This window comes from Muscardinus avellanarius (genome assembly GCF_963383645.1).
Source record: "Muscardinus avellanarius genome assembly, chromosome: 5".
Lineage (NCBI taxonomy): Eukaryota > Metazoa > Chordata > Mammalia > Rodentia > Gliridae > Muscardinus > Muscardinus avellanarius.
Window position 1 is genome coordinate 75,300,634 of NC_137790.1, and position 26,865 is coordinate 75,327,498.

Sequence of the window (26,865 nt, forward strand, 5' to 3'; positions counted from 1 at the left end):
CCAGGCATGGTGGCGCACACTTGTAATCCCAGCATGCTGGAGGCTGAGACCAGAGGATGGCGGTTCACGGACAGCCTCAGCTACTTAGTGAGGCCCTCCGCAACTTAATCCCTGTCTCAAAATACAGAATAAAAAATAGGGCATGGCGTGTAGCTTGGAGGTCAAATGCCTCTGGGTTCCATCCCCAGACCCGCAAAAAAAAAAAAAAGTCAGACAATAAGTGTAGTAAGGATGTGAAGAAATTGCAACCCTTTTTAGATATATACTCAAGAGAAATGAAAACATGTTCACACAAAAACCTAAACAGAAACATTCATAGCAACATTCATAATAGACATAAAATGGAAAAAACCCAATGTCCATCAACTGATGGGTAAACAAAATTTGGTATATTCATATAATGGAATATTATTTGGCCATAAAAGAAAGAAGTAATGATACATGCTACAATATAAATGAACTTTGAAAACATTATGCTAGTTAAACATTTACTTATTGAATTAAACCCAGGGGCATCCTACCTCCAAGCTACACCCCAGCCCTTTTTTTTTATTTGAAAATAGAGCCAGAGCCGGGCATGGGGGCACACACTTGTAATCCCAGTACTTAGGAGGCTAAGATAGGAGTATCGTGGCCAGCTTCTTAGTGAGGCCCTTGCAACTCAGTGAGACCCTGTTTCAAAATAAAGAATAAAAAATAGGGCTGGGGGTGTGGCTTGGAGTTGGAATGCCTCTGGGTTCCATCCCCAGTACCGCAAAAATAAATAAGTAAGTAAGTAAGTAAGTAAGTAGGTAAATAAATAAATGAATGAAGTGGAGATGAGAGTGGTGGCACACACTTGTAATCTCAGTACTTGGGAGACTAAGACAGGGGGATCGCAGGTTCACAACAAGCCTCAGCAACTTAGGCCCTCTCTACAACTTAGGGAGACTCTGTTTCATAATAAAAAATAATAGGGCTGGGGGTATAGCTCAGAGGTAGAATGTCCCCCGAGGTTCAATCCCTAGAACCATATACAAAAAAAAAGGTATTACTAAATTGCTGAGGCTAGCCTCAAACTTGTGATCCTCCTTGTCTCAGCCTCCTAGCCTCCTAAGTACTGGGATTATAGGTGTGCACCACCACGCCCAGTGTCAATTAAATTTCTAAGTCTGTAAAACCAAACCCCAGGGTCTTCACTAAATCTCAATTAAAATGGAGATAGTGGGGGGGGGGGGGGGCCCCGCACATGCTTGTAATCTCCTTGCTTGGGAGGCAGAAACAGGAGGATTGCACTATTTCGAAGCCAGCCTCGCTGGTTTAAGAGACCCTGTTTCCAAATAAAAAATATATATATAAAATAGGTCTGGGAGTGTAGCCCGGAGGTAGAAAGGTTTCCTGGAACCCCAGACCCGCAAAAAAAATAAAAAATAAAAAATGGAGATAGTAATCCCAGCATTTGGGAGGCCAAGATAGAGGACTGCGGTTCCAGGATAGCCTCAGCTACTTAGTGAAGTCCTTTACAATTCAGTGAGACCCTGTTTCAAAATAAAGAATAAAAAAATAGGGCTGGGGCGGAGGTTGTTTCTCTCTTGGAGGTAGAATGCCCCTGGATTCCATCCCCAGCACTGCAAAAAATAAAATAAAAATGGAGATAGTAAATTACAGTACAGATTAGAAGATGGAATAGCTAAAGAAATGTTTAAGTAGCCGGGCGTGGTGGCACAGGCTTGTAATCACAGCATTCGGGAGGCTGAGACAGGAGGATCGCAGTTTGCGAACAGCCTCATTCAACTTAGTGAAACCCTCCGCAACTTAGTGAGACCCTGTTTCAAAATAAAGAATAAAAAAATAGGGCAGGGGGTGTAGCTCGAAGGTCAAATGCCTCTGAGTTCCATCCCCAGACCAGCAAAAAAAAAAAAAAAAAAAAAAAGAAATGTTTGCTGACTTGAGAATTTATTAGCTGAAGCCAGAGAAGCAATGAGATTAAGAGCCTAGATAAGAGAAGATAGTAGTGGAGTATCAAACTAGCTTTAAAAGGAAAAGAGCCAACCAAAGAAACTGAGAATGGAACAGCAGCAGAAATAAAAAGGAAACCAAGAAAATGGAGTGTCAAAAAAGTTAGAAAAGCTAGGCATGGTGGCATACTCTTGTAATCCCAGTACTTGGGAGGCTGAGACAGGAGGATCACAGCTTTTCAGCCAGCCTCAGCTACTTAGTGAGGCCCTCCACAACTTAGTGAGACCCTGTTTCAAAATAAAGAATAAAAAATAAGGCTGGGGGTGTAGCTCAGAGGTAGAATGTCCCTGGGTTCAATCCCTTAGATCACACACACACACACACACACAAAAAAAAAAAAGTCAAAAGAATTCTAACAGCAAAGAGGGCATGGTGGCGCACGCTTATAATCCCAGCATTCAGGAGGCTGAGACTGGGGGATCGCAGTTTGCAGACAGCCTCAGCTACTTAGTGAGGCCCTCTGCAACTAAGTGAGACCCTGTTTTGAAATAAAGAATATGTAGCTCAGCGGTTGAATGCCCCTGGGTTCCATCCCAGTACTGAAAAAAAAAAAAAAAAAAAAAAGAATTCTTAAGCATATATTTACTGGGAAGACCTTTGGAATACAGATCTAAAAACACCCATTGCTCCCTGGTGAAAACAGCAAACTGCCATAGGTTGGGTGATCAATGAGGGACAATGAGTATACACTGCTTTCAAAAGGGAAGGATTAGGTTGGTTTTTATAATTGTTGCTTTGTTTTTAAAATCTTAAAAAAGACTCTGAGCTTCAGGGGAAGAAGCCAAGGGAGAAGGAGCAACAAAGGACAATGATGTCCTAGAGACAAAGAGGTAAATTAGATTGAGAGCTAGATTGAAGCATTAGCCCAGGACAAACTACATTAATATAAAAGTACATGTCAGGATGCAAATATAGTAATACCCTATTTATCTCATTCTTGGAAAAGAGTTCTATACAACTATATTTTCCAGACACAAATTATCTCTTTTTTAGTGATTTTCTTAGATATTATTCACCATTATATCACACAGTTTTGTTCTGTTTGTAGTACAGGGAAGGAACTCAGGGACTTGTGCATGCTGGCCAGCACTCTACCTCTGACCTGTATCACAACCCTTCCTAAAATTTCATGTTTAGGGTCTGAGTCGCTAAGGCTGACCTAGAACTTGAGATCCTCTGCCTCAGCCTCCAAAATAGCTAGGACTGCAGGAGTGCATCACCACACTACCTGGCCTTTCTCTGCTTCTTTTTTGTTGTGTGTGAAGACAGGGATGGGAGGCACTGGGGATTGATCCCAGGGGCATTCTACCTCTGAACTACACCCCCAACCCTATTTTATTATTTTTTGAAACAGGGTATCACTTGGTTAATGAAAGCCTCACTAAGCTGCTGAGACTGTCTTCAAACCTGAGATCCTCCTTTTTCAGCTTCCCAAGTACTGGGATTACAGATATGTACCACCCTGCCTAGCTTCTCTCTGCCTTCTTAAACTGAGCAGGCTTCCCTGGATGATTTAAGGTCACTGTGACCATGATCGTTATATTAGAAAGTATATGCATGCTAATTTTTCAAATTGCTGAGGCTGTCTTACATTATCAGTTGCTGTTTCCTCTGTTATATTTAACCTAATAACCTTTTTTACTTTGAGATTCCAATAGATTCTAGGTTGAAAGTTCCACAACCATTAACTAATACCCTAAATAAGATATCACAAGACTCTGAAAAGTAGAGAAGTGCATGGCTTTATGACAACTCTCCTACTGATAGGAAATCTATTTTCCAACTTGAGAGTGGGTTTGAGGTAAGACTATCAGAAGACTGACCTCTTAACTACCTAAATTTTACTTTACCTTGCTTTTTTTTTTTTTTTTTTTTTTGGTACTGAGGACTGAACCTAGAGGCATTCTAACTCTAAACTATGCTAAGCTGTGCCATTATTGTTTTTTTCTTTATTTGGAAACAAGGTTTCTCACTAGGTTTCTGAACCTGCAATCCTCCTGTCTCAGCCTCCCAAGTACTGGGATTATAAACGTGTGCAGCACCACACCCAGCATCTGGCTTCCTTAAATTATATCAAAATATCCCTCAAAGTAATTGGTAATCTTATATCAATTACTTAGTCTTAAACCATACACACATACACACACCACTCAAAAGTGAGTCTAGATATCTCACAGTAACTATTTATTGTGATTATTATCTATCATATAATCATTTACCAATAAAACGTTATCATTTTCTCCACTTTGCTTCTGTAATGTTAATATAGTCAGATATATATCACATATATGAATATTATTCATATAAGAAGTATATAGCCATCACAAAATCTTGGCTTAAACCCCTTCTAAGTTTCACACACATTTCACAAATACAAACAGCATAAAGGCTAAAAAGGACTAGAATTAAGCACACAGAAAATTAACCAAAATTTGAACTGGGTGTGATGGTGCATGTTTGTAATCCCAGGACTTGGGAGGCTGAAAAAAGAGGATCGTGCAGGTTCAAAGCCAGCCTCAGCTACTTAGTGAGACTCTGTTTCCAAATAAAATATAAAAATGGGTCTGGGAGTATAGCCTGGAGGTAGACAGCCCCTGGGTTTCATCTCCAGTACTACAAAAAAAAAAAAAAAAAAAGAAAAGAAAGACAGACAGACAGACACAAAGAAAGAAAATTAACCAAAATTTAGAAATTCATTCCTTTAGTTCCAATGCCATGGGCTGTTCTGATCTCATTCATTCTTAAACTTATGGATGGTAATTTCCCCATATACTTGAAGTATCAAAAGTGTCAAAACCCAAAACTAAAACTTCTATTGCTTTTCCAAGATTCTCTCCCTGTTCCTAAAGTTTTTCATTCATACTAATGAAAATTAATATGTAGAATTCTCATCAAGACAGACAACATTTAAAGCTGAATATGAATACTGTTGTTATCCCAATACTTAGGAAGATGAGAAGGAAGATCCCAAGTTTGAAGCCAGCCTCAAGAACTTAGAAAGACCCTTTTTCAAAACAAAAAGTAAAATAAGAAAAAAAAGGAGCCGAGTGTGGTGGCTCACACTTGTAATCCCAGCATTCGGGAGGTTGAGACAGGAGGATCGCAGTTCATGGTCAGCCTCAGCTACTTGTGAGGCCCTCTGCAACTTAGTGAGACTCTATTTCAAAATAAAGAATAAAAAATAGGGCAGGGGGTGTACCTTGGAGGTCGAATGCCCCTGGTTTCCACCCCTAGGAACTGTAAAAAAAAAAAAAAAAATAAGATTAAAAAGGGATGGGTTTGTAAATCAGAGGTAGAATGCCCCTGGGCTCAATCTCCAATACACACACACACGCACGCACGCACACACGCACGCACACACATTTAAGTGGCCCTATCAACTCAAATTGAAACATTTCCAGGCTCAGGTTTAGAGTATCAGAGGCACTAAAAAACCATACCTTTGCTCTACTCCTCAAATTATCTATGTAAATCTCCCTTTCTAAGTCACAAACACCCAGCAGGAAAGAATCTGATAACTCAACTCCAATCACTGAACACCTACTTTTGAGCACCTACTACTGGCTATCCTCCGGAAAGAACCGAGTTAAAGTGTTAGAGAAGACAGGCTTGTAAACAAATTACAACACAGGCAAAAAGAGGAGTAAGAATTACACCAGAGAAACAACTAACTTTGGGGCTGTGGAGGCGGCGCAGGGGTTCATTGCTACATTCCTCACAGGCCCTCATTATAAATACCTGTTGAGTAAACGAACGAACTGAATCCTGCTAATAAAAGGTGAGGTCCCAGGTCGAAAAAAGATTATCAGTTACTGGAGGCCAGCGGAGAAACTTCCCTTGCGACTACAGGATACTCAAACTCATCCCCACCGCCACCCAGGACATCCCCTTGGAGAGGACCCTTACCTGTACTGCCAGCCTTTTGCGCTGCCACCGCGGCCGCTGCTGTTGCTGCTGCTACTGATCCCCCCCGCACAGATGCTGCTGCTGCTCTTGTTGGGCGTCGCGACCGTGGCCAGGCCCTCCAGCTTCCCTTCGCTCTCCGAGACTTTCATTGTCGACACCGGTTCGCCTCCCTGCATCTTAACTCCAAAGTCCATTTGCCCTTCTGGGGCGTAAGAGAACAACTCTGTAGAGGAGTTTTGTAGGTGCTTTAAAAAAAGAAATGAGTGTAATTCTAGTTGCTAAAGCAGTAGCTAGAGTGGGGGTGGTCAATGGTCCAGGAAAGAAAGAGACGTAATCCGGTGAAGTGAAAACTTTTAAGAGGCTAGGGTTTGCGGAGAGGCAGATAACCCTTCAGATACGCAAATATTTCCCTCCTGACAAAAGCAAGAAGGAAAAGCTGCCCAGGTACAGGGCTCGGCTACATACTCAGGCAGAAGCGAAGGCGCGTGGGGGAGGTCGGGTTCCGCGGCCCCAGGGCTGGGCGGAGGGCGGCGGCGGAGGACGGGGCGGGGGCGCGAGCTCGGCCCGGCCCGGCGGCCCCGCGCCCCCTCGGCTCGCCCGGCCCGGGGAGGGTCCCCTCCCGCCCGCTCGGCGGTTCCCGCCGCAGCCCGAGCCGCGGCCGGCGCGCGCCCCGCGGGAGGGTGGGAGGAGGCCGCCGCCCGGGCAGAGGCGAGCCGTCAGGGCCGCTTCCTCCGCCGCCCCGGCCCGCGTCCTCGACGGGGTCCCCGGAGCCGGCGACTCCGCGCCCTCGCCAGCCCTAAGCGCGGACGCCAGGGCCGCGCCGCCGCCCCACCCACAGCCCACAGCGGGTCACCCACCCGCCGGCTCTCTTCCCGCCTTCCCTTCCGGAGTCGCGTGAGCTCACTTCCCCGAGAGCCGAAGCGCTCGGCGCCATGTCGGATCAGGGCAGCGACGCCCTGAGAGGGGCGGGGCCCGTGCGTGATTGGGCGGGGCCTCCACCTGGTTGGGCGGGGCCTCGGTCGGCTGTGGGCGGGCGCCCGCGAGTAGGGAGGAGCGGCCTTTCCCTTCCTCACCAGATCCTGGCTTTTCCTTTGAGGGCCCATTCCAACGCACCCTAATAAAGCTACAAAAAATAAGCATTTACAGAAGTAATGCAAAAAGCACCTTTCATTTCAGTTGTTTTGAAGAAGAGAAAAAGAAAAGCATGAAATTGGAGAAAGGCAAATCAGTCGTAGAAATTAAAAAGAAACTCTTGGAAATTAGAACTTTCAGAACCAAAGCTAGGTAGGGACTCTTCCCGACCCCAGAGAAATCTTTCATGCCTCTTTTGCCTCCAATTTGCATATATAAAATGTTTGTCTGCTTGTTATCCCAGCATTTGGGAGGTTGAGACAGGAGGATCATAGTTCACAGACAGCCTCAGCCTGTTTCAAAATAAAGAATAAAAAATAGGGCTGAGGGTATAGGTTGGAGGTAGAATGCCCCTGGGTTGCATCCCAAGTACCAAAAAATAAATAAATAAATAAATAAATAAATAAATAAATAGGGCTGGGGATATAGCTTGGAGGTAGAACGTCCCTGTGTTCCATCCCTAGTACCACAAATTAATAAATTAAAATGATATATTTGCCTAGGAGATTTCTGAAGGCCATTGTAATTGTAAATTCTAGTTTCTAACAACATGACTTGTGCATTGAATGTACACTATATGGAAAATGCTAAGGCTAGATGGCACATGCCAGTAATCCTAGTATTTGGGAGGTGAGATAACAGGATCAACGACCAGCCTCAGCAACATAGTGATGGCCCTCAGCAACTTAGTGAGACCCTGTTTCAAAATAAAATAGGGCTGGGGTGTAGCTCACAGGCAGAATGCCCCTGGATTCAATCCCCAATAACACACACACACACACACACACACACACACACACACACACGACGCCAGGCATGGTGGCGCACGCTTGTGATCCCTGCGCTTGGGAGGCAGAGACAGGAGGATCGCGCAGGTTCGAAGCCAGCCTCGCTGGCTTAAGAGATCCTGTTTCCAAATAAAAAATGTAAAAATAGTTCTGGGAGTGTAACCCAGAGATAGAAGGGCTCCATCCCCAGTACCACCAAAAAAAAAAAAAAAATCCCCAGTAAAACACACACACACACACACACACACACACACACACACACACACACACAGGCAGATGCAATGAAATGAAATATTATTCAAAGTGGAAGACAAAGTAGTAAATACAGATAGACTTATAATTAAGGCTGTGAAGAGCCAGGCGCGGTGGCACACACCTAGTACTTGGGAGGCTGAGACCAGAGGATCTCAGGTTCTCAGCCAGCCTCGGCTACGTAGGCCCTCTGCAACTTAATGAGACCTTGTTTGAAAATAAAGAATAAAAAAGGGCTGGGGTGTAGCTCAGAGGTAAAATGCCCCTGGGTTCCATCTCCAATACAGAGACATGGTGATGTGCATCTGCAGTGCCAGCTGATCAGGAGGCTGAGGCAGAAAGACAACTTGAGCCCATGCTTAGGGCCAGTGGGGGTGACATAGTAATACTCTGGGAAGAGGAAGAGGAGGAAAACATGAGGGGGGGGAGAAGAAAGTAAGGATAGGGAAGAGTTAGATAGAAAATAAAATGAGATGGATGAAAAACAAGGAAAGCCATGCATAAAGAGACTACATTTCATGTGAGAGATGAATAAAGATGAGGCGCCCAGGGGAAAGTAAACTGCTGCTTCTGGGAAGTGGGAGCCTGGACCATGACAGAGGGGTGTGAAGTGAGAGTGAAGACAGCAAAAGGAAGTGGGATCTTCTGGCCATTGGTTTTAATCAGAGGACGCCTGTGAACTGATTCTCACTTTTTTTTTTTTTTTTTTTTTTTGCAGAACTGGGGATGAAATTCAGGGACATTCTACCTCCAAGAGACACCCCAGCCCTATTATTATTCTTTATTTTGAAACAGGGTCTCACTGAGTTGCAGAGGGCCTCACTAAGTAGCTGAGGCTGGCGCAAATCGCAATTCTCCCTCTCAGCCTCCTGAATGCTGAGATTTTATTTATTTTTTTTTTTTTACGGGTCTGGGGATGGAACCCAGAGGCATTCGACCTCCGACCTACACCCTCTGCCCAGTTTTTTATTCTTTATTTTGAATCAGGGTGTCACTGAGTTGCAGAGGGCCTCACTAAGTAGCTGAGGCGGTCCGCGAACACGATCCTCCGGTCTCACTCAGTCTCCTGAATGCTGAGATTACAAGCGTGCGCCACCACGCCCGGCTGATTCTCACTTTTAAAAGACCTATTCTTTTCAATAAACGGGGCTAGAACAATTGGATGACCATGTACAAAGGAATGAAATTGGACCTTTACCTCATACATGCACAATAAAACCCAAAATGGATAAAAATGTAAATATAAGAGCTCTATTAAACTCCTGTAAGAAAATCAGGAATCAGTCTTCATAACCTGGCAGTAGGCAAAGCTTTCTTAGATAAGGCATTAAAGCACAAGCAGCAAAAGAAAAAATATTAGCTAGGCTTCATGAAAATTAAAAACTTTTGTTCTTCTAACAATATCATGAAGAAAGTGTAAAAAGACAAACCACAGAATGGGAGGTAATATTTGCAAATCATATACCTGATAAAGAACTTATAGCTAGAATATGGAGAAACCCCTTACAATTCAATAACAAAAAGATGAACAACTCAATTAAAAATGGATAAAGGATCTGAATAGACATTTCTCCAAATATATATACAAAAGTTCATAATTACACAGAGATTCTCAACATCATTAGCCATCAAGGAAGTGTGAATAAAAACCACAGTGAGATACCACTTCGCCCTCATGAGGGTTAAAAATTAGACAATAACCAATATTGATGAGAATTGAGAAAATTGGAACCCTTATAGATTGCTATGCATTATCTATGTATCTATGCATTACATAGGTGAAAATGTAAAATGTTTCATACAATGGAATATTTGGCCATAAGAAAAAATGAAGGCAAGCCGGGCATGGTGGCCCATGCTTGTAATCCCAGCATTCAGGAGCCTGAGACCAGAGGATCGCGGTTCGCAGACAGCCTCAGCTACTTAGTGAGGCCCTCTGCAACTCAGTGAGACCCGGTTTCAAAATAAAGAATACAAAATAGGGCAGGGGGTGTAGCTCGGAGGTCTAATGCCCCTGGGTTCCATCCCCAGACCCACAAAAACAAAAACAAAAAAACAACATCAATAAATGAAGGCAGCCGGACGTGGTGACACACACTTGTAATCTCAATATTTGGGAGGCTGAGACCGGAGGATCGTGGTTCAAGGATAGCCTCAGCTACTCAGTGAGGCCCTCTGCAACTCAGTGAGACCCGGTTTCAAAATAAAGAATACAAGATAGGGCTGGGGTTGTAGCTTGGAGGCAGAATGCCCCTGGGTTTCATTCCCTGTACTACAAAAACAATAAGAAGAATAGTAATAATAACATCTCTGCTGTGGGTGGAACAGTGTGCCCTCCCCCATGTAATGATATTTGGGTGGGCCTTGGAGGGATACTTAGGTTAGATGAGGTCCTCATGTTGGGGATTTATTTATAAGACGACATATGAGAGAGCATCTCTCTCTCCTGTCTTCTCTCTTTCTCCCCCCCCCCTCCCTCTCTCCCTCTCTCTCCTATGGGAGGACACAGAGAGCAGGCAGCTATCCGCAAGGCAGGAAGAGAACTCTCACTAGAAACCAACCGTGCTGGTGCCTGGATCTTGGACCTCTACCCTCCGGAACTGTAAGAAAATAAATTGCTGTTATTTAAAGTGCTGCGTCTAGGTATTTTTGTTTTGGCAGCCAGAGCCAACTAAGACAGCCTGCCTCTTTGGGTGTGTCTTAGCACTAGTTGGAATGACGCACTTTAAGCACTTAGGCTCGTGTTTGGCATGTGATGTGGTAAGTGTTCAGTGACTGTCAGCCATTGTTATGAGAAGGGCAGAATGGCCCTGCCAGATAAAATGAAAGGTTGTGTTTGGTCAGGGCATTTTCTGCTAGACATACCTGACGCACCAAGCAACATATTTCCAAAGACATCAACATATTTCCATGGAAAAATGCCATCTTTGTCTCCCAAGTAACATGGAGTTTTCCAGCCACGTCCTGATCAATGGAGACCTACCCAGGTATGTATGTAAATGCAGAGTTTTCAGAACATCGCCGGTTATCTCCAGCTGTGGAAGTCTGTGTACAGGCAGGTGGACAGGGCTGTCTCTGCTCCAGCAGGCTTCCCCTGCCACTCCGTGGAGAGTGTGGTTCCCGGGCATTATTCTCCATCCCTTCACCTGCTTTAGTGTTCTTCGTAGGGTCTGATAGCATCTGCCTGTTGTGCACCGCCTGTATCCTCACTGGAACATGAAGTCCAGGAAGGAGTTCTTTTCTTCAATCTTGATTCCCTAGCCTTGCTCCCCAGGTGTGATGAGCGAGTGAGTAAATTCCATACACTGGCTAACAACATTCATTTGGCATCAGACTTCAAACCCTGGCTCTGCCACCAAGTATGTGTGATTCTTATCTATAAAACAGAAATTGAAGCCGGGCGTGGTGGCACACGCTTGTAATCCCCGCGCTTGGGAGGCGGAGACAGGAGGATGGCGCAGGTTTGAAGCCAGCCGCGCTGGCTTAAGAGACCCTGTTTCCAAATAAAAAAGTATAAAAAATAGGTACTGGGCGTGTAGCCCGGAGGTAGAAGGGTTTCCAGGAACCCCAGTACTACAAATAAATAAATAAATAAATAAATAAATAAATAAATAAATAAATAAATAAATAAAATAATAAATAAATAGCCGGGCATGGTGGCGCACGCTCGTAATCCCCGCGCTTGGGAGGCAGAGACAGGAGGATCGCGCAGGTTCGAAGCCAGCCGCGCGCACTGGCTTAGGAGACCCTGTTTCCAAATAAAAATGTAAAAATAGGTCTGGGAGTGTAGCCCGGAGGTAGAAGGGCTTCCAGGAACCCCAGTACCACCAAAATAAATAAATAAATAAATAAATAATAAACAACTGGGGGGTGTGGCTCGAAGGTAGAATGCCCTTGGGTTCAATCCCCAGTACCAAAAAATATATATATATTGGGGGGGGGTGTTAAATGATAAAAACATGCAGGAAGTATTTAACATGGTGCCTGGCATCTAGCTAGTGCTTAATAAATAAATACTGGCCTGCTTCTTTTTTTTTTTTTTTTTTTTTTTTTGCAGTACTGGGGATTGAACCCAGGGGCATTCTACCTCCAAGCTATACATCCAGTCCTATTTTTTAGTCTTTTTTTTTTTTTTCTGGGTGGTTCCTGGAAGCCCTTCTACCTCCAGGCTACATTCCCAGACCTATTTTATATTTTTATTTGGAAACGGGGTCTCTTAAGCCAGCACGGCTGGCTTCGAACCTGCGCAATCCTCCTGTCTCTGCCTCTCAAGTGTGGGGATTACAAGCTTGCGCCACCACGCCTGGCTAACTGTTCAGTATTTTTTTATTAATAAATTTTTATTGGTGCATTGTAGTTATACATCTCAATCAGATAAAAAAACGTGTGGAGATATACATGCACACATCACCCAATCAGCCCCTACCCAATCTCTAACCCCTTTCCTCCCCTCCCTCCTACCCATGCTTGGCTTCCTGATTGACTTTGATATGTTTAAGTGCATCTGTGCTTTAAAGAGTTTCCCTTATCCTCCCCTCAGATACGTCACCTTCACTGCTCCTCTCTAGGGTCCCTTCTTCATCTAGAGTTCCTCCTGTTACCCATTTCTCCCTAACATTTTGCACATTAAGAAAAGCATCTGATTCCTTATTTTTTGTGACATTTCACTGTAAATGCCATAATTTTGTTCTCCCTTATGGCTGAGCAAAATTCCATTGTGTACATATCCCATAGTTTTGAAATCCACTCATCCATTGAAGGACATCTTGGCTGGTTCCACAGTTTGGCAATGATGACCTGTGCAGCTATGAACATGGTTGTTCATGCATTAGTTTGGTATTTTGGTTTTCATTCTTTTTGGTAGATACCCAGAGGTGGTATTGCTGGATCATATGGTAAGCTCGTTTTCCTTCTTCTGAGAATCTTCTATACTGTTCTCCAAAGTGGTTGCACCAACTTGCAATCCCACCAAAAATGTATTAGAGCTTCTATTTCTCCACACTTATTCCCATTTAGTAAAAAACTGAAAGCCAGAAGGTGAGTAACTTTCACAGGATGATCCACTCAAAACCAAGTTTTTTCTAATAGAGGTCACTTGGATCTGGAAATCTGCTGAGCAATTAGGTGAGGCAGTGGCAGATTCTAGTGCTTCCTGGCCACACATCTGAAGAAACCCGCTGGCCCTTTGCTGTGAAGAAGATCCCAGTTCCAGGCCTGCTGCACAACAGGCTCCAGGCCTGGCCTGCTGGCTCCAGGCCTCGCCCCGAGGCAGGCTCTGGTTTCTGGTTACTGTCACTGTGGGCATGACGTTTACAGAGGTTCCTATTTTCCTCTATATATATATATAGAGAGAGAGGAATACATATATATATATATATATATATATATATATATATTTATTTATTTATTTATTTAGTAGGAGAAAACAGCATGTGTCATTTGCAGAAGCTGAGAGCCCAATTCCCTAGCAGCAATGGATTTTATCTCCCCACTGAAAGTAGTGGTTCACAGCCTCACCATGAAGAACAGGATCCGCTGCTCCAAGCACACTCTGACCCCAGAGCGCAGCGCAGAGGAGCACAGAGGCCATGAGCTGAGGTCTCCCAGGACACCATAGCAAATCAGCCCAGCAATATGGGCGAGGCTCCTTCCGACTTGCCCTGGACATTTTCCTTACATGGTTATGTTGTCCAGAATTCCTGCACATGTGCTTCAAGAACAGTCTACTTTTGGGGAAATATTTTCAAAAATTCAAGGTGGATTGGATTGGATCTGTCTGCCTCTCCCAAATACTGGGCGCCGCCACTACCACCATTTTGGTCCATCTCTGCAAAAGTTTTTCTTCCATAGTATGTTGTTCAGAGTTCCTGAGCATGTGGGGCAGGAACAGTCTACTTTTGGAGAGATTACCTCAAAAATTCAAGGTGGGTTTGGTTGGATCTGTCTGCCTCTCCTGAATACTGGCCGCCACCACCGCCTTCTTGGTCTCTCCTAGAGTATGTTGTTCTTAAGTATTCCTGTGCTTGTGTGGCAGGAACAGTCTGCTTTCTGATCTCTTCTGGGATATCCCTTCAAAAATTGCTTTTCTTGCAGTGGCAGGCACCATGCTGTAATTTGCCTCTAATTCCAACATTTTACACTCTCTCTCCTATATTTCAGATAGGATGTGATGACTGGAAATGTTTCTGTGTGTTGTCCCTTTTAGCTATTAAATCAAAATCTGTTGTCCGGGGTTTCTCAGGGGAAATGCATATCCTATTCGGCTGCTCCTAACCATCATCGCTGGGGTCGTAGTCGCCGCTGCAGCTGCAACTGCAGCCACCACCATCTTCCTCCCTCTTCAATAAAATAGTATGTGTCTTTTGCAGGAGTTGGGGACCCAAGTACTTAGTAGCAATGTGTTATATCTCCCCGCCAAGAGCGGAGGCCCACAGCTTCATCACAGAGAGAGGGTTCTGCTGCTCGGAGCGCACCCAGCCCCAGCGCTGTGCAGAGGAGCGCAGCAGCCAGGAGCGCCCTTGGCTCCTATCTGACTATGTGGGGCTCCATCTGATGTGCCCTGAACATTTTTCTTTCTTTTTTTTTTTTCTTCCTTTTTTGGTAGTGGTACTGGGGTTCCTGAAAGCCCTTCTACCTCCGGGCTACACTCCCAGACCTATTTTATATATTTTTTTTGGAAACAGGGTCTCCTAAGCCAGCGCGCATGGCTGGCTTCGAACCTGCGCGATCCTCCTGTCTCCGCCTCCCAAGCGCGGGGATTACAGGTGTGCGCCACCACACTCGGCCTGAACATTTTTCTTACACAGTATGTTATCCAGAGTTCCTGAGCATGTGGGACAGGTGCAGTCTCCTTTCGGGGAGATTTCCTCAAAAGTTCAGGCTGGATTAGAATGAATTTTCCTGCCTCTCCCTGATACTGGCTGTTGCTGCCACCGCCATTCTTGGCCCTCCTCCCTAACATTTTTCTTACATAGTATGTTGTCCAGAATTCCTGAGCATGTGAGGCAGGAGTAGTCCTTTTTGGGGGGAGATTTTGCCAACAGTTCAAGGCGAGTTGGATTGGATTCATTTAGCTCTCCTGAATATTGGCCGCTGCTGCCGCCTTCATCTCCACCATCTTGGTCTGTCTCTTCTTTCTTATATTTTAGTTAGAAAATCATGGCTATAAATGTCTCTATATATTGTCCCAATCAGATATTATACCAAAATCTGATGTCCGGGGTTTCTCAGAGGAATACCTGTCCTATTTGGCCGCTGCCAGCTATTGTTGCTGCGGCCACCATCTTCCCAGAATTCTTCCAGTATTTTTTACTTGTTTTTAGTGTTTATTTTGAAACAGGGTCTCACTGGGTTGCAAAGGGCCTCACTAAGTATCTTTTTTTTTTTTGGTGGTACTGGGGTTCCTGGGGTTCCTGGAAGCTCTTCTACCTCCGGGCTACACTCCCAAACCTTTTTTATATTTTTATTTGAAAACAGGGTCTCTTAAGCCAGCGCGGATGGTTTCGAACCTGCACGATCCTCCTGTCTCCACCTCCCAAGCACGGGATTTATAAGTGTGCGCCACCACACCTGGCTTCTCACTAAGTATCTTAGGCTGTTCTCCAACCGAGATCCTCCTGTCTCAGCCTCCCAAATGCTGGAATTACAAGCATGTGCCACAAAGCCAGGCAATGCTGGCCTTTTTATGTTTTTTGGTTTTTTTGGTTTTTGGGGTTTTTTTGCGGGTCTGGGGATGGAACCCAGAGGCATTCGACCTCTGAACCACACCCCCCGCCCAATTTTTTATTCTTTATTTTGAAACAGGGTCTCACTGAGTTGTGGAGGGCCTCACTAAGTAGCTGAGGCTGTCCGCGAACCGCGATCGTCCTGTCTCAGCCTCTTGAATGCTGGGATTACAAGCGTGCACCACCACGCCTGGCTTGGTTTTTAATTATTTGTTCTTTTTTGTTGTTGTTTTGTTTTGTACTGGGGAATTGAACCCAGGGGCATTCTACCACTGAGTTATAACCCCAGCCCTATTTTAATTTTTATTTGAAAACAGGGTAGATCTAAATTGCCGAGGATCTCCCTAAATTGCCGAGGATCTCCCTAAATTGCCGAGGATCTCCCTAAATTGCCGAGGATCTCCCTAAATTGCCGAGGATCTCCCTAAATTGCCGAGGCTGGCCTCCAACCTGCAATTCTCCATCTCAGCTCCCAAGTACTGGGACTACAGGTGTGCATCACCACACTCTGCTTTTGTGTTCTCTTTCTAACCTTGCCGTGCAGGGTAGGAAGGGTGGTTTGTTTCCCTGAAGCACAGGAGAGCTGCCTTCTCTATAAGCCTGGAACTCTAATGAGCCTGGACACTGGAATGAAGAGGCGGACAGGCCACAGAGAGTGGGGGCAGAGGGGCAGGAGCCGGGCTGTGGGGAGCAGTACTGAGCTCATGGTAGAAATGTAACCAGAAGAAAGAGGGAGAGAGGAAAAAGGGGGGGGGGGGGCAAAATGTTCACATTCACAATAGATCTTACGACTTTAGTGAGACAGAAGAGCAATTAACCAGGAGCCCCCCTCCCATGTGGGCAAAAATTCTTTAGCAACTTCCTGGCCCAGTGAGGAGCTTCAGCTATAGGGCCCTAAGCGAGCAGCATTCCACTGGAAACGCTCCCTGCCAGCTCAAAGCTTGTTGTGGGAGTATATGTATATATATATGCAGGGGTGCTGTGTTTAAAGGAGAAATGAGTAGGTGGACTAGAAGAAACTGCTGTGCTCAAAAATAAAAAATTTTCTTCCATTGTTTGCTTCTCCCCAGCACCTTTCACTCCTTTCTGTCTGTCTGTCTGTCTGTCTGTCTCTCTCTCTCTCTCTCTCTCTCTCTCTCTCCCTCCCCCCCTTTCTCTCTCTCTCCCCCTCCCTCCCTCGTCACTTGAGTTTGTATTATAAGATGAGGAACACAGGTTCCTCCAGGGCGAGGTGCTCCTTTGATCATTTGGACTCACTTGGCCAGGACGGGTGGTGCTTTGCTCACAGAAGCCCACCAACAGGCAGATTCCGAAGTCACGCCACCTTTCTGTCATCAAGGGGTGAATGCCAGGGGTTACCATGGAAAAGGAGAGGAAGAAAAGACTAGCACTTCTTAGCATGAAATCACAGGGGTAAACATTCTGTGGATCAGCTTCCAAAATTGCATCTGAATTTATTTTCCCCTTGATATGAGTCAGTTGACAGGAGGCCAATGATTTACTTGAGGAGACATGTGCCAGTATTGCTTTTGAAAAAGCTGAATCTCCTCACTAAAAAAATAAATAATAAAAAATTAAAAAATTACAGCAAATACTAAAGTAGCACTTTTCTTTCTTTCTTTTCTTTTCTTTTTTTTTTTTCCTTAGTGGTACTTGGGATTGAACCCAGGGCATATCTACCCCTGAACTATATCCCCAGCCTTTTTTATTTTTTGTTTTGAAATAGGATCTCTCTAAATTACTGTATGCTGGCCTCAAACCTGCAATCCTCCTTTCTCAGCCTCCTAAGTGCAGAGATTATCGGAATGTGCCACCACACCAGGATTAGGGTAGCTCTGTTCAATAAGTGTTCCATACAGTATTGCAGGAGATTAACAATTGTCGTTTGACAATTTTTGCATCTACACAATTCAGTCTTTGATAACACAGAAAGAGGAATTTCTCTTTCACCTGAGACCCCTCCCATCCCACATCTGTGAGCAGATGACTGGGTCTGCATGTTATGTAGGCACCAACACGGAGCCTGGCAAAGCATGAGCCCCTGTGAGTGCTCCTAGAATGAAGGACTGATGGGGTCCTTTCAGAGGGTAAAACACTCCTTCCCCGACCTGGCTTGGTGTCTTTACTAAGATTGGACCCAGGGGCATTCTACCCCCAGCATTTTTTTTTTTTTTTTTTTTTTTTTTTTTGTAGTATGGGGTTCCTGGAAGCCCTTCTACCTTGAGGCTACACTCCCAGACCTAATTTTATTTTTTTTATTTTTGGAAACAGCAAGACTGGCTTCGAATCTGTGTGATCCTCCTGTCTCAGCCTCCAAGTGTGGGGATTACAAGTGTGGGCCACCACGCCTGGCCTACCCCCAGTCTTTTTTTTAATTAATTAATTAATTAATTAATTTTGTGGGGATGGAACCCAAGGGCATTTTGCCTCCAGGCAATACTCCCAGTCCTATTTATTTTTCATTATTTTGAAACAGAGTCTCAATGAGTTGCAAAGGGCCTCACTAAGTGGCTGAGGCTGACCATGAACCTCAATCCTCCTGTCTCAGCCTCCCAAATGCTGAGGACCACACCTGGCTACCCCCAGCCTTTTGTTTTGTTTTATTTTGTTTTGAAATAGGGTCTTGCCATATTGCTGAATGTCTCACAATATTGCGGAGGCTCTCCTCGAACCTGTGATCCTCCTGCCTCAGCCCAAGTACCACACCCGGCTTGTACGTCATTTTCTGGGCTGGCTCTGCAGGGAGGTTGCTGGGTCTGAAGCCCCCATACCAGTTGTGATGTGGTATTTATGGTATGAGCACCTGCACAGACCCAAAGGGTCCAATCCTCTCACATTCCCTAACATTAATCTATTTTTTCTAAATATGAAATTTTATAGTCAGCTTGTGTGTGTATGCGCGAATGGTACTGGGGGTTGAACCCAATGGGCATTCTACCCAGCCTCATTTCATTTTTTCATTTGGAAACAGGGTCTCCCTAGGTTGATGAGAGTCTCACTTCTTGCTGACGCTGTCCTCCAACCTGTGATCCTTCTGTCTCAGTCTCCCAAGTACTGAGATTACAGGCATATGCCACCTTCCCAGCTTATAGTCAGCTTTCTATCAAGAAAAAACAAATAAACAGCAACAGCAAAAACAACTGAAAAAATCAACTTAAAAGGAAGAAAAGAGTTTTGGCTCACAGTTTCCGAGATTTCAGTCCATGGTCACTTGGCCTTGTTCCTTGAGGGCCTGCGGTGGTGCATCATGGCAGGAGCGCGTGCTGGTGGAGGGTGCTCAACTCAAGGCAGCTGGGAAACAAAAGAGAGGAAGAGCCAGGCGTGGTGGCGCACGCTTGTAATTCCAGCATTCGGGAGGCTGAGACAGGAGGATCGCGGTTCGAGGACAGCCTCAGCTTCTACTTAGGCCCTTTGCAACTCAGTAAGACCCTGTTTCAAAATAAAGAATAAAAAATAGGGCTGAGGATGTAGCTCAAAGGTAGAATGCCCCTGGGTTCCATCCCCAGTACCACACACACAAAAAAAAGGCTGAGGGTGTAACTCGGAGGTAGAATGTGCCTGGGTTCCATACCCAGTACCGCAAAGGAGAGAGAGAGAAAGAGAGAGAGAGAGAGAGAGAGAGAGAGAGAGAGAGAAAGAGAGAGAGAGAGAGAGAGAGAGAGAGAGAGAGAGAGAGAGAGAGAGAATGGGTCCAGGGTCTCAGTATTTCCTTCAAGGGCACTCTCCCAATGACCTACCTGCCCCCTGAGAGGCCCCAGTGTAAAGGTTCCAACACCTCTGTGTAGGACACAGGCTGAGGACCAAACCTCCAACACCTGGGGGACACTTAAGTCCCACACCATAACACCAGCCAGGCAGAATCTGATCTCTTAAGAGATTGTATTGAAAGCAAGCCACTTGTAGTCCTGCTGGAAGCTGCAAGATGGCTGAGCCCGTAAATGCCGAGAACACACAGGGAAGGTCAAATGATTAATGATGTAGAAAGTAGATTTCCACAGTAAGTTTATTGTGAAAGAGCCAGAGGTTTGGTAACATTCAGAGTCAGTAAGCAAGAGATAAGATTACACAGAGGAAGGAGAACAGAATTAAGTCAAAGTAAAAGCTTTCCTAGATGAAGCCCCAAAATAATCAAGAGAGTAATGGTGCTGAGCGAAGTGGTACGTGCCTGAAATCCCAGTACTGGGGAGGCTGAAGCAGGATGATGACAGGTTCAAGGCCAGCCTGGCAATTCAGTGAGATCCTGTTTCAAAAATTAGAAGGGAAGCCAGATATGATGACACACACTTGTAATTCCAGTATTTGGGAGGCTGAGACAGGTGAATTACAGGTTCCAGTACAGCCTCAGCTAATAGTGAGACTTTCATTAACCTAGCAAGACCCTGTTTCAAAATAAAAATAAAGAGCCCAGCCGGGCGTGGTGGTGCACGCTTGTAATCCCTGCGCTTGGGAGGCAGAGACAGGAGGATCGCGCAGGTTCGAAGCCAGCCACGCGTGCTGGCTTAGGAGACCCTGTTTCCAAAATAAAAATGTAAAAATAGGTCTGGGAGTGTAGCCCGGAGGTAGAAGGGCTTCCAGGAACCCCAGTACCACCAAAAAAAAATAAATAAATTTTAAAAAAATAATAAAGAGCCGGGCGTGATGGCGCACACTTGTAATCCCAGCATTTGGGAGGCTGAGACAGGAGCATCTGGGCTCACGGCCAGCCTCAGCCACTTAGTGAGGCCCTTTGCAACTAAGTGAGACCCTGTCTTAAAATAAAGAATAAAAATAGGACTAAGGATGTCACTCGGAGGTTCAAGCTCCAGTACCGCAAAAAAATAAAAAATAAAAATAAAATAGGGCTAGGAATGTATCGCAGAGGTAGAATACTGCTGGGTTCAATCACCAGTACCACAAAAAATAAAATAAGAATAAAAATAAAAAGGGTCTGGGAGCCGGGATAATACTTGGGAGGCTGAGAAAGGAGGACCACAGGTTTGCATCCAGCCTTAGCTATTTAGTGAGGCCATCCACAACTTAATGAGACACTGTTTCAGAGTAAAGAATAAGTCAGGCATGGTGGTGCATGTTTGAAATAACAGCAATTGGGAAGCTGAGACAGGAGGGTTGTGGTTGGAAACCTCAGCTACTTAGTGAGCCCCTTTGCAACTCAGGGAGACCCTGTTTCAAAATAATTAAAAGCCAGGCGTAGTGGCACACGCTTGTAATCCTAGTATTTGGGAGGCTGAGACAGGAAGATCATAGTTTGCAGACAGCCTTAGCTACTTAGTGAAGCCCTTTGCAACTTAATGAGACCCTGTTTCAAAATAAAGAATAAAAAATAGGACTGGGGATGTAGCTCGAAGGTAGAATGCCCCTGAGTTTCATCCTCAATACCAAAAAATAAAAAAAATAAAAAATAGAACTGGGAGCTGGGCGTGGTGGCACACGCTTGTAATCCCAACGCTTGGGAGGCTAAAACAAGAAGACGCACAGGTTCCAAGCCAGCCTCAGCTACTGAGTGAGGCTCTCAGCAACTTAGTGAGACCCTGTTTCTTCATAAAGTATAAAATAGGTCTGGGAGTATAGCCCAGACCAGTACCACAAAAAATTATATATATACATATATACATATACATACATACATACATACATGTGTGTGTGTGTGTGTGTGTGTGTGTGTAGGGCTGAGGGTTTTAGTTCAGAGGTAGAATGCCCTTCGGTTCCATCTCTAGTATTGCAAAAAAAAAAGGGGGGGGTTAGGGATGTAGTTCAGTGGCAGAGCGCCCATGGGTTCAATCCCCGGTAACCCCCCAAAAAAGTGTACTTTGCTGCCATGTTCATCTAATTTTATATAAATATGCTTTCTGAGGCTGAGGCAAATCTGCCTGCGATTCATACACTGCAGTGTTCCTGTTTGAAGTACATGCAGTTGAAAACTTACTTACAATAAAGTCTAATACAGTTTCAGTCTTCTGCAATGAAATCGGGGACTTTGATTGACCTGAGGACATGCAAAAACTGTTGACAAAATGCAGTCACTGAAGCAAAAGTAAACATCTTTCAGCCAGGCGTGATGGCACATGCTTATAATCCCAGTACTTTGAGAGGCTGAGACAGGAGGATCACAGGTTTGTGACCAGCCTCAGCAACTTAGTGAGGCTCTCTGCAACTTAGTGAGACCGGTTTCAAAAGAAAGAATAAAAAATAGGGCTGGAGGTATAGCTTGGAGATAGAATGCCCCGGCAAAAAGAAAAAAAAAAAAAAATCTTTCACCAGTCATTCATAATGTGCGTGAGATAAAGTGTACCCAAAAGAGGTCTTCTCGACCAAAAACCCCCCCAGCTCAAGATTCTGAACAATACCTCACATACCATTACTGCAAAAAATACTTTGAGTTCATTGGTGAAAATCCTTTAAGACTGTAATCTATGGGTTAGTTATCTCAGGTAAGCACGGCAGCCACAAGCACCATTTGCCGGTACTGTCAGGGGATACAGAAAATGGGTTCATCAGACAGACTTCGTTATTTGGAGAGCCAGTTCCTTCCTGGACCCAGGTACGCCCTTGCCCTAAACTTGGTTCTTAGACTTATTTTCCTTTTCCCATTACTGGATTTCAGGTATAAAGATGATACTCCACTCCACCACAAAGTCTTAACAAGCTGTAAAGATACACACAGAAACTTTTAGCAAGAAAGTTTTCTTTCCCTGATCATTGTAAGAGAATAAGTATCGGGCCTGTTTTCCTTTCAAAATTCCTCGACTCCTCATTTAACCAGAAAGAGGCACATAGATTCTCTCCTCCTTGGTCCTTTCTTCTCTTCTGCCCATGGCTACAGCCTGTGTGTGTGTGTGTGTGTGTGTGTGTGTGTGTGTGTGTGTGTGTTTGTGTGTGTGTGTGTGTGTGTGTGCACACACGCACATGTGTGTGCGCCCAGGCTCATTCTATCTCCGAGCTACACCCCCAGCCCTTTTTTTTTTTTTCAATACTGGAGTGGAACCCAGGTGCATTCTACCTCCAAGCTATACTCCTAGCTATATTTTATTCTTTATTTTTTTGAAACAGGGTCTAAGTTGCAGAGGGCCTCACTAGTAGCTGAGGCTGGCCGCAAACCTGCGATCCTCCTGTCTCAACCTCCCAAGTACTGGGATTACATGTGTGTGCCACCACACCGGCTTATTCTTTTTGAAACAGGGTCTCATTATATTGTTTCTTTATTTGTTTGTTTTTCGGTGGTACTGGGGGTGGAACCCAGGGGCTTTCTACCTCCAGGCTATACTCCCAGACCTATTTTATATTTCATTTGGAAACAGGGTCTCACTAAGTTGCTGAGAGCCTCACTAAGTAGCTGAGGCTGGCTTTGAACCTGTGCGATCCTCCTGTCTCAGCCTCCCAAATGCTGGGATTACACGTATATGCCACCACACCTTGGTTTAAGTCATTAGATCTTAAACCAATTTTTCATATACTCCAGGAAGAGAACAGATGAAGGCATTTCATGAAGTCCACAGCCCAATAGTATCAATTCATCTGAGAGAAGCATAGCAAAGAGACCAATCTTTGGCCATGTCCCAGGTCTGATTTGGTGTGTTTCCAGTCCTGGAGATCCTGGCAACCATTTACTCATTGTTTTTGGCAATTCAAGTTATACTTGGCAAAGGCAGTACTGTTGGCAAGCCAAGCAGATAATTGCTTGGAGTAGTTCTCTGGTTGCCAGCTAGTCCTCTGATTTCCAGTCTTGTCCTCCCTAAGCCTGAGCTCTCCATCCATCCTCCAAAGGCTTTTCTCATGGTGTCATGCTCCCATCTTTGTGCTTAGCTTTTAATCAAAATGGGCTAGCCAGGTGTGGTGGCGCACACTTGTAGTCCCAGCATTTGGGAGGCTGAGATAGGAGGATCCCGGTTGGAGGACAGCCTCAGCTACTTAGTGAGGCTATTTGCAACTCAGTGAGGCCCTGTTTCAAAATAAAGAATAAGAAATAGGGCTAGAAGCTGGGCGTGGCGGCTCACACTTGTAATCCCAGTACTTGGGGGGCTGAGACAGAAGAATCGCAGTTTGTGGCCTCAGCAACTTGTGAGGCCCTCGGCAACTTAGTTGAGACCCTGTTTCAAAATAAAGAAAAATAGGCCTGGGGTTGTAGCTTGGAGGTAGAATGCCCCTGGTTCCATCCCCAGACCCACACACACAAATAAAAGATGGGCTGGGTGTGGTGGCACACGCTTGTAATCTCAGTACTTGGGAGGCTAAGACAGGAGGATCACAGGTCTGCAGCCAGCCCCACTACTTAGTGAGATCCTGTTTCAAAATAAAAAAGAAGAAGCCAGGCATAGTGGTGCACGCTTGTAATCCCAGCATTCCTGAGGCTGAGACGGGAGGATCACAGTTCGCGGACAGCCTCAGCTACCTAGTGAGGCCCTCTGCAAATTAGTGAGACCCTGTTTCAAAAGAAAGAATAAAAAATAGGACAGGGGGTGTAGTTCGGAGGTCAAATGCCCTGGGGTTCCATACCCAAACCCGCAAAAAAAAAAAAATTTAAAAAATTAAAAAAACAATAATGATGGGGGTGTAGTTCGGAGATAGATGCCCCTGGCGTTTTATTTTGTTTTGTTTTTTTGGTCTTTTTGGTAGTACTGGGGATGGAACCCAGGGGCCTTCTACCTCTGGACTACACTCCCAGACCTATTTTATATGTTATTTGGAAACGGTCTCTTAAACCAGCTGAGGCTGGCTTCAAACCCGCGTGATCGTCCTGTCTCAGCCTCCCAAGCGCGGGGATTACAAGCGTGCGCCACCACTCCCAGCAGCCCCGGGGTTTAATCTCCAATTTTGAAAAAAAAAGAAATCCAATGATCCAATGTGATACAGGCTTTGTTACATAAACAAAATACCAACTAAATATCACAATCATAATTGCCATATCACTTGCAATTGAGAAGATGTTCTGTGACTACCTGCTGAAGGGTACAGAGTAACAAATTTTGGGTCCTCCACAGGGTCAAGTAAAGGCATGCAGAAGACCAGATAGGGACCACAGATACATGAAGAGTGCCTGCCCTAGCCAGAGAAAGGACTGCCACTGCCACTCCACTCCAACTAACTGCTGCCAGGAAGGCTCAGTGAAACCAAATCTCGCTTTTTCCAAAAAGCACCAGAAAACTTGTGTATGCGTGCTTTCTTTGGGGTATGTGTGTGTGTGTGTGTGTGTGTTACTGGGGATTGAACCCAGGAGCATTCTACCTCCAAGCTACAACAACACTCTAGCCCTACTTTTTATTTTGAAATGGGGTCTCATTAAGTTGTTATGTTGTTGTTGTTGTTTCTGTGTGCTTGACATTGGGAATGGAACCCAGGGGCATTCTACCCCCAAGCTACATCCCCAGCTCTATTTTTTATTCTTTATTTTGAAACAGGGTTTCACTGAGTTTCAAAGAGTCTCACTACGTAGTAGCTGAGGCTGTCCGAGAACTGTGATCCTCCTGTCTCATCCTCCTGAATGCTGGAATTACAAGTGTAAGCCATCACACCTGGCTAGGACCTTGTTAAGTTGCTGAGACTGGCCTTGAATTGTGATCCTCTTGTCTCAGCCTCCCAAATACTGGAATTACAGCATGCACCACCATGCCCAGCTCAAAAACTGGGTTTTAAAATGAAAGTTTTAAATGTTTACATATGGAGGGGGTGTGAGAGAGAGAGGGAGAGGAAGGGGGGGTTGGAGAGAGAGAGAGAAAGAGAGAGAGAAAGAGATACTAGAGATTGAACCCAAGGGAGTTCTACCTCTGAGTTATATCCCAGCCTTATTATATCTTATATTTTGAAACAGAATCTTGCTAGGTTACTTAGGATCTTGCTACGTTTCTGAGGCTGGCCTAGAACCTGTGATCCTGTCTCAGCCTCCCAAGTACAGGGATTATAGGCATGCACCACCATGCCTGGCGTAATTATTTAGGACTCTTTTTTCCCCTTGTGGTACTGGGGATGGAACCCAGGAGCATTGTACCTCCAAGCTATTTTTTATTCTTTATTTTGAAACAGGGTCTCACTAATTTGCAAAAGGTCTCACTAAGTAGCTGCAGCTGTCCACGAACCAGGATCTTCCTGTCTCCGCCTCCCAAACACTGGAATTACAAGCATGAGCGGCCATGCCCTGCTGGGATTATTATTATTATTTTTTTTTAGGTCTGAGGATGGAACCCAGGGGCATTAGACCGCTGAGCTATACCCACCTGCCCTGTTTTTTTTTTTTTTAATTCTTTATTTTGAAACAGGGTCTCACTAAATTGCAGAGGGCCTCACTAAGTAGCTGAGGCTGTCTGTGAACCACGATCCTCCAGTCTCAGCCTCTTGAATACTGGGATTACAAGCGTGCACCACCACACCCGGCAGCTAGGACTATTTTTTAAAATTAAATATTTTTTATTTGCAGGGATAGTGGCATACACTTGTAATCCCAACTACAAGGCTGAGACAGGAGTATCACAGGTTTTCGGCCAGCCTCAGCTACTTACTGAGGCCTTCTGCAACTTAGTGAGAGATAAATCAGGGTCCCTCCCATCCCCTACGTGATCTCGCAGTGTGGACAAAAGGCAGAACCCTGGCGGCAGAGATATTGCGAGTCCAGGTGCCTTGAGACCCCAGGCCTCACAAGACATACTTGAGACCGCTAGACTACAGATGTCACAAGAGAATTGGCCTTCCCATGCTTAGTCCCACCCCCCCCAAAATACCGGCTTAAAAGCAGAAGTACTTCTGCCCAGCCAGGCAGGTGACTCCGCTGGCCGATTGGAACTGGGCCCTCCCCCACAACTGGCTGACCCATCCCCAAGTGGGGGCGAGCTCTTTTCCTGATTAAAAACAGATTCTGTACATAGCTGTCCGATTGCTTCCTTTCATAATCTCCACAGCATCTCCACAAATCCTTACAGTGAGACCCTGTTTCAAAATAAATAATAAAAAATAGATCTGGGGGTGTAGTTCAGAGGTAAGATGCCCTTGAGTTCAATCCCCAGTACCAATTCATACATACATATGTACATACATAAATAATTTACTGTAGCCAATCTGGTATGGCTACACATGCCTTTAAT

General features: G+C 45.0%; 1 protein-coding gene and 1 long non-coding RNA gene across 2 annotated transcripts in view; one reads left to right on the forward strand and one right to left on the reverse strand.

Moving 5' to 3' along the window:
* OSBPL11 (oxysterol binding protein like 11) overlaps window positions 1–6,098 on the reverse strand; it is a gene marked incomplete at both ends in the record, with an annotated part of 87,565 nt that extends 81,467 nt beyond the window's left edge. Inside the window, one exon of the mRNA XM_080696727.1 lies at window positions 5,905–6,098. Coding sequence (XP_080552853.1) covers window positions 5,905–6,098 — 194 coding nt within the window. The remainder of the gene's footprint in view (window positions 1–5,904) is intronic.
* The window catches only part of LOC308263049, a 448,643-nt gene that overhangs the window by 221,440 nt on the left and 200,338 nt on the right, over window positions 1–26,865 (forward strand). The window lies entirely within an intron of this gene.